Raw genomic sequence first — 11,948 nt, forward strand, 5'->3', positions numbered from 1 at the left:
AGCACTGTTACCTGCTCCCCTTCACCAAATGACAAGGCATTGTAATAGCATCTCCTTGAACAGCTGTCCTGGTCATGTTTGTGTTGGGATTCTGTGTAATTTATGTTGGTTTACATTGGAGCTTCTCAACTGGGGACCTGGCCCACGAAGGGTTAATTTGCAGCCCCTGCAGCATCTGACTGAGACTCTTCCCATTGCTCCAGCTGCAGCAGTAGCCAGACATTTCCAGACTTACACTTTCTACACTGGCCCAGGGGATGGTGTGGCATAGTCTGCAGTGCTGGGGGAGCCCACAGCATGGTATGGTAGGTGAGTCCATGGCTGGGTGCCTGTGCATATGGTGTACCAGTGGGGATGCCCCTCTGTGGCCCCTGCTGGTGCTGCTCCTAAGTTCCCCAGCTGCTTAAGAGTTGGGCAGCCCTTGTGTACAGCACCAATGTTAATTACATAAATTACATAAACAGCATAAATCTATTGTGCATCTAAGCAGAGAGGCATACAATTTGCTCAGTTTGCCCAGAAAGGCTGTGGCAAAAGTCAAAAGGGAACCCAGACTCCTAATCCCAGCATTGCACTCAGGTCATAACTGTAAATTACTGACCAGTGATTTGCCTCCTGGGTTTACCTACAATCAGAGTAACACAAGGACCAGTTGTTAAAGCAGAACCAAGAAACCAGAAGATCTGGAACCAGTTGTTGCCTTTGCTGGAGGTGTGTTGTGCAGATCTGGGTAACTGACTACATCCATGTGTCTCAGTTCCCCCCGTATGTGAAAGGAGGATGATAATACTGACCTGTCTCTCCGAGAGTTTAGGAGGGTTCATGAATTATAGGGTATTAAGAGCTTTCAGGGAAGGCTGTTTAGAAGGACTGAGCATCATCCAGCTCCACCAGCTGCCTTGTTGCTGGTAGAGAGAGCCCCAAAGTGAGACTCTTTTAGGCCATATCTGCTGGAGGAACTGCACAGGAGGTTGCTCAGCCTGTGTGGGGAATTCACCCTCTGTTCCTTGCAGCCAGTTTCTACTCTGTATAGATCAGTACAGGGTTGCAGGGGCTGAGGTGGACAATCAGATCTGTCCTGATGTGATGCCTTGTATCCTAAAGGCCTCTGTTATAACCCTGCTTCAGAGAGTGCCTATTCTGCCACTACTGTGCATCTTCATGGTCCAGTCTGGTTGCTGACAGGTTGGATCAGCATACTTAGCTGTGCATGGGTTTTCTTACACAGAGTGAAGTGCCTACAGCCTCTAATCTGTTATGTATAAGTACAGCATGTCTGGTGGCTGCTGGCAGCACAGGTTCAAATTTTGCCTTGGCATAAGTGGATGCCATCCCCACTAGGATGAAAGGCATTTTACTTTTTAAAACCAATTTGCACTCCCCATTCATTTCTGAAAGCTGGGACTAGCAGGTATAGCTACAGTAATGTTAAATAGTACATGGACCAGATTTAAGCTAAGACAAGAGATTCCATGCACACAGGTTTAGCTAAATTTAGTGTGATGTCTGACCTTTTATTAAGGTGTTGGAATGTGTGTGTAACTTACCTGGGACTGAAATGTGTTGCCTTAGCTCTGCTTCTTTCTCTTGGTTTAGAAGGCTGGGGAATGCCATGGGAATGCCCCCTGCTTATCACTTTGCATCCAGTATTATCACATGAACCCCCTTCTGACACCTTTCACTAGGGATCTGAGTAGATTGAGGCCCCATTGCACTTCTCTCAGTAAGAGAGAGTCTCTGTTCCAAACCCACCTACACCCTAAGACCCTAGTTGACCCTCACTTCATTCAGTGGGATTCCCTGGTCTCTTGTTATATATGGTCAGCTGATCATGAGAGCACACAAGGACGGGGTGGGTTCATGTGAAAGACTTGCTAAAGTATGGGATGGGCAGGAGATGAGTGACAGCTGCTGACAGTTCTAGCTAGGAGCAAATTGATGGCTTCAAAGTCTGTGTGCATCTCATCAAGGTAAATGGATAGTGAATGTGGATTTGATGATTATATGGCCTAGCTTTAACCTACAGGAGTTTATAGTTTTTCTTCTCTCTTCTTCAGGGCTTCACATAATCCACAGCCTGGATGAGGTCAATTTCATACAGAATGTTGTCTTTTACATTGAAGCAGCTTACAAGACTGCAGTGAGTAGCCCTTTCCCAACCCATCCTCAGCTGAGTGTGAAGATCACGCCCTGTTTTCCTTCAGGGGAGGTTAAAGGTGGTAGGAGGGGGAATTCTAGATTGGCTTCTGGGCCATGTGTGCTGGGGTGAGTTTGTTATTGTTTTTTATGGCATGACTTGAAGAAAGGTGCATTGGTCACTCTCAGGGGCCTGTGCTGTCACAGTCCAAACCTGCTCTCTCGTTGCTGTGCGGAACTTATAGCTGTGCCTGTCCTGTGCTGTTCTGGGTCATTGCAGCAGAAATGGAGGAGCTGAGCAGCTCTGTGTGTGGCAGGACATAAAGGGTTGCTACTGCCTCAGTGTGCCAGGAACGAGAGGAGTCACGGGTCCCATGCAGGGCCTCCATGCGAGCTGAGCTGCATTCCTCCTTTTCATCCTCCTTCTCTAGCAGCACAATCCTTGGTCATTTGAGCCCAAAGGAAATCACTGGTAATAGAACAGGCCTTGGACACCCAGCTGAGGAGTTCTCTGTGCTGCAGTGGTGTGCACACATGGCCTGTTCGGACCAGTGGCAAACACCCTCTGATGCTAGTTCTAAGTGTGCTGACTGCTGAGACGCACTTGGTCACCCCTTGACATCATGCATGCTTTTTGGCACAGTTCAGTCTATTTTGGTGTAACCCAAATGCACTTTCAGGCTTCCTGTTGTTTGTCCTCAGAACATGCATTTTGCCCTGTGAGCCAGGGATACTTTATAATTCTTGTCTCAATCTCCAAAACTCCTCATTCAGTTCTATACTGTTTGCAAACCACAAATGGGATTTTCAGTAGTTTCCCAGCTGGTTGTGGCTGGGGGCGGGGACGGGGCAGCGCTTCAAACAGAAGCACTGGGCCAGACTATGCTCACAGTGGGGCCTCTTGGCCCTATCACCTGAACTCAGCAGACTTTGGAGAGGCAGTGTTGTCCCCTGCATGGGGCACTGTCAGGAGCTCAGAGTTGGAAGACTGGTTTTGCCACTCATGTTGCTGTGTGTGACTGGGCATACTGCTGTCTTTGCGTCTATGTCCCCAGTTATATAATGGGGTTATAACGCAACCCACCTTTTGAAATCTACAGTTGGCAAGTCTGATTTGGGCTCCAGATATCCAGGGCTGGAGGCCTGCAGGTTCCTAGAGGGCTCTGCTGGGACAGCAGCCTCATGTGAAGGCGACTGTTCCAGTAAGCACGGCAATTTTTAATAAACAGATTCCATATTTGAATAGGATTGTAGATTTACAGTGAGATTTGACCCAGCTCACAGCTTTGTAGGAGAGGTGTTGTGTTGGGGACCCTGTAAGCTGCTTTTCTCTGCCTTGTGTGGCTGTACAGTACAGAGGTTCCCTGTTGCTTACAGTTAGGCAAACATGAACCAAAGGGCTGTTTTCTGCTGCTCCTGTTCTGGTAAATGGTTCTGCCTTGTGAGTTGCTCGGACCTCCTACTGTTTAGCATCTCCCTGATCGGTGTCATGAGCACTCCTGCCTCACTGATGTCTTTCAATTTGTAACAGGACTTTGGGATATGGGAGCGTGGAGACAAGACGAACCAGGGAATCACAGAGCTGAATGTGAGTTCGGTTGGCATGGCTAAGGTGAGTAAGAAGGGCACAGGAAGAGGGCGGAGTTCCTTACTGACAATGAAATTAAATTTCTCCTGGGATATGGTGATAAGCTGCAGTGGAGTGACTGCACTGTTGAGCTTGGATGCAGCTGTCTCTGTACTTGCCTCTGTATTTGGCATTAGTTACCAACTGGCCTTGTTAGCCAGGCTCAGCAGCTCTTTGTAAGAGCTTGAATCTCAAGAAGGTGTTTGGCCTATCTGTAGCTGGATCACACAAGGGGAGATTTTCTCCTAGGCTATTAGGGCCTGGTATTCTATGCTGCCTGATTGGGCCAAGATAACTCTGTTGCCCCAAATAACCGCTTTATGTAACTGATTCAGTCATGAGGAATAGAGGTGCATTGATACATTTGTCCATATCATATTGGCCCTGATAAAAGGAAAATCGACATTATTGGCAATTGCCTTTTTTTGGCTAATGTGGCCAATAGTGTCACCGATAAATGCCGTGTGTATGCATGTAGCTGCAGCATGCACACAACCGGCCCAGCAGCTTGGAGAGCAGCATCCAGCCAGTAAGTCTTTTGGGGGGGAAGGGGTGGGGGGAAGAGGGCACGTGGAGTTGGGGGCAGATTGAGGCACCCTCAGTGAGGGAGGGAGTAGGGCTGGGGTAGATACTACCTGGGTGGGGGTGCAGGATGGAGTCATGAGTGGCTCATGTGAGGGCTGTGGGGGGACAGCTCTCTCCATTGTGCACACCCCCCAAGGGATGCATGTGCCCCCTGGATCTGTGCATGGGGCGAGGGCGGGCTGGGGACAGGGGCAGTGCAAGGTTCTTCCTGGTCAGGGGGGTGGTGAGTTGTGCTGGGGCTGTGCTCAGGGTGGGCAGTGCTGGGAGTGGGGGCTATGGGGTGGGCTACGGATGCCCCAGAATTCATCGTAGCCTCCCCTCCCAGCATCACCACTGCCTGCCCTGAGCACAGCCCTGGCCCAACCCTCTGCCCATCCCCTCCAGGAATAGCACAGTGCCACCCCAGCCCACAGCAGCAGCCTGCCCTTGCCAGATCCAGGTGGCATCTGGCCACCATGCCTGCTCTGGGGGAGTGCACAGTGTGGGAAACTGCCCCCCTCCCCACACCCTCCAGATGAGCCTCTTGCAGCTCCATCCCATGCCCCTCCCTGCCCTTGTTGTGCACTGCTTACCCTGCCCCACTCCTTCCCTCACTGTGGGAGCCTCTGATCTGCTGCCCCATGCCCCTTCCCTTCCCCACAACAGACTTACCAGTTAGATGCTGCTCTTCCAAGCTGCCAGTCTGTATATCAGTGTTTTATAGATTCATAGATTATAGAGTCAGAAGGGACCCAATGGATGATTGTGTCCGACCCCTGCCCCTGGCAGGAAAGAGGACCAAGGTCAGATGACCCCAGTCAGGTGATTGTATAGATTCATAGATAAATTCATTTGGATCAGTATCAGCCAATATGGCTCGTTAATAATTGGCCATTGGTATCAGCCCAAAAAATCTTTATTGCTGTATCCCTAATGAGGAGACAAGCCTTTCCCCTTGCAAGTTGGTGGCAAAATGACTTCTGTTTTTTAACTGCTCCCCTTCATGCAGCTTCTGGGTAACTCGAGCTGCAGCACAAAACACCTGCAAGTTTGTGCCACCTTTGTCAGCTCCTGTCAGCCTCCTTGAGGGATTTGGGCTAGGATATCACTGTGCTGACCCCTGTGTTTCGTCTGTTTCCTTATCTGTAAAGTAGGATTATGCTGTTTTATAATGTTGACCACTCTTACTGACGATAGCATTTTATAGCCTATTAAATGGGTGGAGAGCCTTGGCTTCTGGGCAGTCTTATTTCAAAATCCCCCTGTTACTGGAGGCTGTTTCTGGTGAGACCTATGAGAAAAGGGCACTGGTGAGCGAAGGCTTGTGGAATGGAGCTGAGAGCCCAGCACCAGCCCTGTAGCTCATGTGTAACCTCCTCTTCAGTCTTGTCTCTCTTGTTCTCACAGCTGTTGCACAGAGGCAGGGAAGTGTGTCTTGGTGCCAGACACTGTAGTTATTGTACTTAATCTGTTGAGTCAGTGATGCAGCAGTCAGGCTTTATGTGCTGTGTCTTTCATCATTTCCTTCTCTGGTCATAGGCAGCCCTTGAAGCCCTGGATGAACTTGACCTTTTTGGGGCAAAAGGAGGACCCCAGTCAGTGATCCACGTTCTTTCAGATGAGGTGCAGCATTGCCAGGTGAGGGCACCACTAACTGGCCAGCAGGGCACTTCCGGGCCTGGCTCAGCTACCAGGACTTTCCTCTTATGCTTCTTAGAGGAACTAGCTGTGAGGATCATCAAGCACTGAAACAGGCTACCCAGAGAAGTTATGGAATCTCCCTCCTTGGAAATTTTTAAGAGTAAATTCACACTTCTCTAGACACTTAAGTGGAGATGATCCTTGAATAGGGGGTTGGACTAGATGACCTCCTGAGATCCCTTCCAACTCATACTCCTTCAAAATCCAAAGGAGTTATAGAAAAGTAAAGGAGGCTTGAATATGCTGCCCAGTGAAAGAGCGCAGAGTAGGTAAGATGTTTGTAGGGAGCAGCCCAGCTTTGACCCATCTATTGGTTGATCCAATAGAGTCTGTTCACACCACATTGAATGGCTGCCATGGAAACACTCTCTCTCTGCTTGTTCTCACTGTGTGTGCACCAAATGCTGAAAAAGTCATGTAGCCACTTTCTGGTGCATGCTCAGGGGAGTACCTGCCTGAAATTTGTCTAGCTTGTGGGACAAGCAGAACAGCAGTGGTTAGACAGGGCCTGTTTTCACAGTGATGCTTCCATACACTATTTGACGTAGGGTGGGCTTATTCATATGCAGTAGGAAGCAGTAGTTTGTGTCATGGAGCTCCACAGGGCAGAGTAAGTCCCTTAGCTCTATGTCAGAGGCAGTCCCAATCCAAGCATCTACTTGGATCTGAACCTCATGGCTTGGGTCATGGCTAGGACAGCGCTTCTCTTTGCCCAGAATTGCTCCGTGTTCCCTGGCTACCCCCAGCAACCACAGCCACCTTCTCTCTTATAACTATTTCAGTTCAAACTTTGACATGCCTGTGACTGGAATGGGGCTCTGCACTGTGACTCTCTACCACCTGGGAGCTGGGGTACCATTACTAATAGGGTGCAGATAGGAGTGATTGTATTTATGCTCCTGCGTGCTGCAGTCTGAAGGAACGTTTCTCCATCTACTTAGTCTATTCTCCATTCAATGCTGCCGAGGGCTTCAACATCTAAGGAAGTTGATGCCAGCGTCCTTTCAGTCATCTCTTATCCAGCATTTGCTGTGGAAGATGGTGAGCTGGTGGAGAAAACAAAGCAGGAAATTATTCTAAAGTTGCAGGTATGTTGTTTATGAGCTGATCTTGGCCCCTGCAAGGAGAGCTCCCCAGAACAGCAGGACAGCCACTGCCCAGCTGAAAAATTGCTGAGCAAAAAGAATCCCCCCCCCAGGCCTGTCCCAATTTTTTTTCTCTCTGTTACTGTCCTCTTAGAGTCACTGGAGGTGGTATAGGGAAGTGAACCCAGCCTGCAGTGCCCTGTGTGATGCTGATATGTAGATGAGGAAGTTAATCAAGAGGAAGCTTGTTCGTTTCTGTGCTGTAATAAAATGACCTAATGCATGGGGGAGGGATGTGACCCAGAGGTTCTGGAAGCAATGTGTTCTGCTGGGGTATTGATGGCAGATTGGGTGCTGTTGTATCCTGCCTGGTACCAAGTAGCTAAGAGTGCTAAGTACTTGCCTCCTGCCTCTTTCCTTTCCAGGGACGGTATGGCTGCTGCCGGTTTCTCAGAGATGGATACAAGACACCCAGGGAGGTATGTGTTCTCCTTTTTCTCCTCATCCTGCAAGGGAGAACATGTCCTGGATTGCTGGCTGGAATCCATCTGCTTTGGAATGTTTCCCAGTTGCTGCCTAGTGTATTCCCATGGGGTGGGGCTTGAGTAACTGGGTCTAAACATCAGCACTGAAGTGGTGTGAATGGAAGCCCATGTAATTCAGTCAGATAAAACAAGAAAACGGAGGGGCTTGGGAGATGCAGCAGGCAAGGACCTGGAGAGCAGCTATATGGGGCCTTAGAGTGAGCTTTGGACATCAGCAAGGATTACAGAAAGTGGGAGCAGGCTTCATCTACATGTTAGAGTGGGGTGGGAAGAGCCATACTAGTAATCAGTGCTATGAGGGAGATATGGCTTTACCCAGAATCTGCTGCCACTCAGTTTACATTGGCATATCCTGGCAGTTGCTGAACCTCACTCTCTTCCTGACCTTCAAAGTGCTGTTCTTGGGTAATATCAGTAGCACTGGAGCAGCAGAGGAGCCACCCAGGAGGAAGAGGTGTTTTCAAAGCCATCCTGCTGGAACTCTGTGCTGGGCATCTGTGGATAGGACAGCTCTGGTTCCTGAGAGAACTTCCAGGAGGCAGAGAATTCCTGGTCAATTCTGCATGGCTTCTTTCTCTTCCCCAGCTCTGGGCACTTTAGTAAGAGAGCCCCAGGTCTCCCTCCCCAGCCCCAGGGTGTTTTCTGTAAGACTCTCTTCCTGTTTGGCTTCTAATTTAAAAGTCCTTTCTAGTCCTCTATTCCCATGCCGTCATGACTCATCAGGTGCTGCCTCTTGTTACCTTTTTGCCATCCATGTGGCAGATAAACTCAATTCAATTCCATTGATCTCCTGTTTCTAGCATTAGCTTAACTCCTTTGTTGCAGCCCAGCCTGAAGTTGTCTTTTCATGGCTTTTTAGGAAAACATTACCTAAAGAGAAACCATCAAGCTGCTTTGTGAAGCTCTTTTAACTGCTCGTAGTTGGCTTCAAAGGACAGTAGATCTTTTTACTGAACACATTTTTAAAAAAACACACCAAACTAAGCAGTGAGTGAAATTTTTGTTATGGTTAAATAAAAGCTATTGGGAAGTGAATCTGATGGTATTCCTCTCTCAGATATTCACCATTCTGCTGCTGCTACATGAATTTCAATGGAACATTTACAGTGCGTGCGTGCGTGCGTGCGTGCGTGCGTGCGTGCGTGATGAATGTGGTTTTTCTGTGACCTGCCTGCTCCACTGACACCATAGTAAGCAGTGTGAAGTGTTTAGACTCCTCAGAGCTGGAGACCTTTTTATTTTTCCAATGCAACAAGCATTCAGCAATCCTTCCAGCTACCAGCATTTCAGCTTTTTGGTTAAAAACTGTGTAAGCTGTAACAACCAGTATAGTTGTGTAGGAGCTGCATATAGTTAGCTGACTTTGCAGGTTCTGGTAAGACAGGAAGCTTGTAACCTGTTTATGAAGTAATGCAGGTAGGGGGCTGTATCCAACACCTCATTCTGTGGATTGCTATGAGGCTCACATTCCATAGGGTTTTAGTTGTTTTAGTGCAGCTAAATCATGTAAGACTGTCCTGTTTGTTCTTTTAACAGAAGCATAATCACAATTCAGAGCAGTTAACTACTAGCTCAGGGGAATATTCATAGGCTCTCACCTTGAAGGCAATCAAGAATTCCTTTCCCAAGTCTCCCGCCTGGTCCGTAAACTCCGTGGTTGACCATGCATTCTAGAGAGGCAAGTAAACCTGGAATAGTTTTCCCAAGAGGGATGAAAGACTTGGATGTATTAGTTGATCACAAAATGCCACCAAGGTGATATGGCCACAAAAAGGCAAGTGCCATTCTAGGATGGATCAGGTGAAAAATATTTCTACCAGAGTGCAAGAAGTATTAATGCATTCAAGCTGGGCTGGATGCAGAGAAGGGCTGCTGAGATGAGCAGGGGCTGGAGAACTCTTCCTATGAGAGTAACCAAGGCCAAGAGGATATATGACTGCTATTTGCAAGTGCAAACTGGCTGTGCATAAGTTCAAGCAGGAAATTAAGAGGTTTCCCTGGAATAGCTTCCCATGGGGAATTGTGGGGGATGACGGTGACAAAAAAACCCTAATTAAATTTAAGATGCAGCATGATCACTTTCTGAACAATGTTATATGCTATGACTGCCTCTGATTGCAGAGGGCTAGACACCATGAGTCAGGAGATCCTTTACTGTTCTGTATTCCTGTTAACTTGTAATCTTCCTGCAGGACCCTAATCGTCTCTATTACGAGCCAGCTGAGCTGAAGCTTTTTGAGAACATCGAGTGTGAGTGGCCTTTATTCTGGACATACTTCATCATCGATGGAATTTTCAGTGGCAATGCTGAGCAGGTAGTGTATGCACACACAGATGGAGGGGCGTGGCTTGAAGAGAAGACATGAACTAATTGCTTGATCGTTAAGTACAGTAAGTCCCCTGATGGACTGCCTACAGTTCTTTCTCTGTGCCCTCCATTGCAGGGCATGCTGCTCAGTGATTGTGGGGTCACTTGAAGCTACTGAGCTGATTTGACTTTATTAGTGTGTAAAAATAAGGGAGCAGTAGCAGAGTGGCAGATGCAGCCCGCCAGGCCATTCTATCTGGCCTGCAGGGCCCCTACAAAATTTAGAAAATTAATATTTATCTGCCCCTGACTGCCTGGCATGTGGCCCTCGATGGCTTGCCAAAGCTCAGTAAGCGGCTCTCCACCCAAAATAATTGCCGGTCCCTTCTCTAGGGGCTGCCTATAGTTGGCCCAGTTGTAAAAAGGTATGTAGCCATTCAGAGTGGGGAGTTGAAGCTGGTTGGACATGATAGTGGCCAGATTGCTCCTGTGTGTACTGTTGGCTACAGAAATGGGTATTTTATAATGGCACAAGTCTGAGACACCTCAGCTGAGGATAAATTGTGAACATAGAGCTGCTGATGTGGGACGTGGGTGGGCAGGGACGGGCTCTGCAGGCTCTATATGGGGAGGATGAGTGTATTGTTATTTCCCACTGCCAATTTAACCTCTTGTGCTCCCTCCCACGGAAGCTGGGCAGGTTCACAGATCTCTGCCCTGAGAGTCCTTTGCTGGGAGCTGAGCCTCTCTTCTTCTTTCTTCCTAGGTTCAGGAGTACAGGGAGGCTCTTGAAGGGGTCCTCATTAAGGGGAAGAATGGAATTCGCCTGTTACCAGAACTGTACAGTGTCCCTCCTGAGAAGGTAAGCTCTTTGTGTTCTTTGACCAGGGCACTTTGGGGAGGAAGCTGTTGCTCAGACCAGTAGAGATAAGAGTCAAGGTCCAGGGAATGCAATCTCCCTTCCCCCAACTTTCACTCTTACTGCCACCCAAAAGGTCCCCCTCAGCTTTTTCCTCTTCCAGAAGGAGCTATTGATGGCAGGCTTCTAAAAGGCATCTGTGCCATGCTTGTTTGTCTGCCCAGCTAGGGGCAGTGTGCAGTGAAGATGGGCCCCTTGCCTGGGATTTGTGACCAATCCCTGCAAGAGCCCTTCTGCTGATCCACCGCTTCTGCCTGGATCGGGTGGACAGAACTGAGGCAGGAATTTTCACACAGCTCACGCTTTCTCCTCAGAGCTCCCCCACCCTTTATCATAGTTTCGTAGTGCTTAGGGTTGGAGGGGACCTAAAGAGATCATCAGGTCTGACCCCCTGCCCCAGGTAGGAATGGGTGCCACAGTTATATCACCCCAGCCAAATATCTGTCCAGCCTCCTCTTGAAGACCCCCAAGGTCGGATAGAGTACCACCTCACTTGAGAGCCTGTTCCAGAGCCTGGCAGCCCTAACTGTAAAGTAATGTCTCCTGTTGTCCAGCCTGAACCTTCTCTCTAACAATTTATGGCCATTATTCCTAGTAACCCTGGGTGGTGCCCAGGAGAACAGAGCCTCCCCCAGCTGTTGCAGGTCCCCCCTGGTGAGTTTGTAAATGGCCACCAGATCCCCTCTCAGCCTTCTCTTCTAGAGGCTGAATAGGTTTAGCCCTTTAGCCTGTCCTTGTAGGGCCTGCCCTGCTGCCCCTTGACCATGCAAGTGGCTGTCCCCTGGACCCTCTCAAAGCTAGCCACATCTCTCTTGAAGTGCAGTGCCCAGAACTGGACACAGTACTCTGTGGCATTGGTCAGGCCACAGTTGGAGGGGAAGGATCACCTCCCTGGACCTGCTTGTGATGCATCTGTAGATGCGGTTAGCCTTACTGATTGCTTCCTTGCATTGGTGGCTCATGTTCATCCTAGAGTCAACAAAGATTCCAAGATCCCTTTCTGCCACCGTGTTGACAAGAAGGGTGTTCCCCAGCCTATGGGTATGTTGCAGGTTCCTTCTCC

The 11,948-nt window shown here is 48.8% G+C and overlaps 1 protein-coding gene across 1 annotated transcript in view; it reads left to right on the plus strand.

Annotated features, from left to right (window-relative positions):
• LOC109300516 (phosphorylase b kinase regulatory subunit alpha, skeletal muscle isoform-like) overlaps window positions 1-11,948 on the plus strand; it is a 180,850-nt gene that overhangs the window by 32,260 nt on the left and 136,642 nt on the right. The window contains exons 5-11 of the mRNA XM_019521178.1: window positions 2,058-2,140; window positions 3,668-3,748; window positions 5,867-5,965; window positions 6,970-7,116; window positions 7,539-7,592; window positions 9,851-9,973; window positions 10,733-10,828. Coding sequence (XP_019376723.1) covers window positions 2,058-2,140; window positions 3,668-3,748; window positions 5,867-5,965; window positions 6,970-7,116; window positions 7,539-7,592; window positions 9,851-9,973; window positions 10,733-10,828 — 683 coding nt within the window. The remainder of the gene's footprint in view (window positions 1-2,057; window positions 2,141-3,667; window positions 3,749-5,866; window positions 5,966-6,969; window positions 7,117-7,538; window positions 7,593-9,850; window positions 9,974-10,732; window positions 10,829-11,948) is intronic.

The sequence above is a fragment of the Gavialis gangeticus genome, unplaced genomic scaffold (assembly GCF_001723915.1).
Source record: "Gavialis gangeticus isolate Ggan-Ray unplaced genomic scaffold, GavGan_comp1, whole genome shotgun sequence".
NCBI lineage: Eukaryota > Metazoa > Chordata > Crocodylia > Gavialidae > Gavialis > Gavialis gangeticus.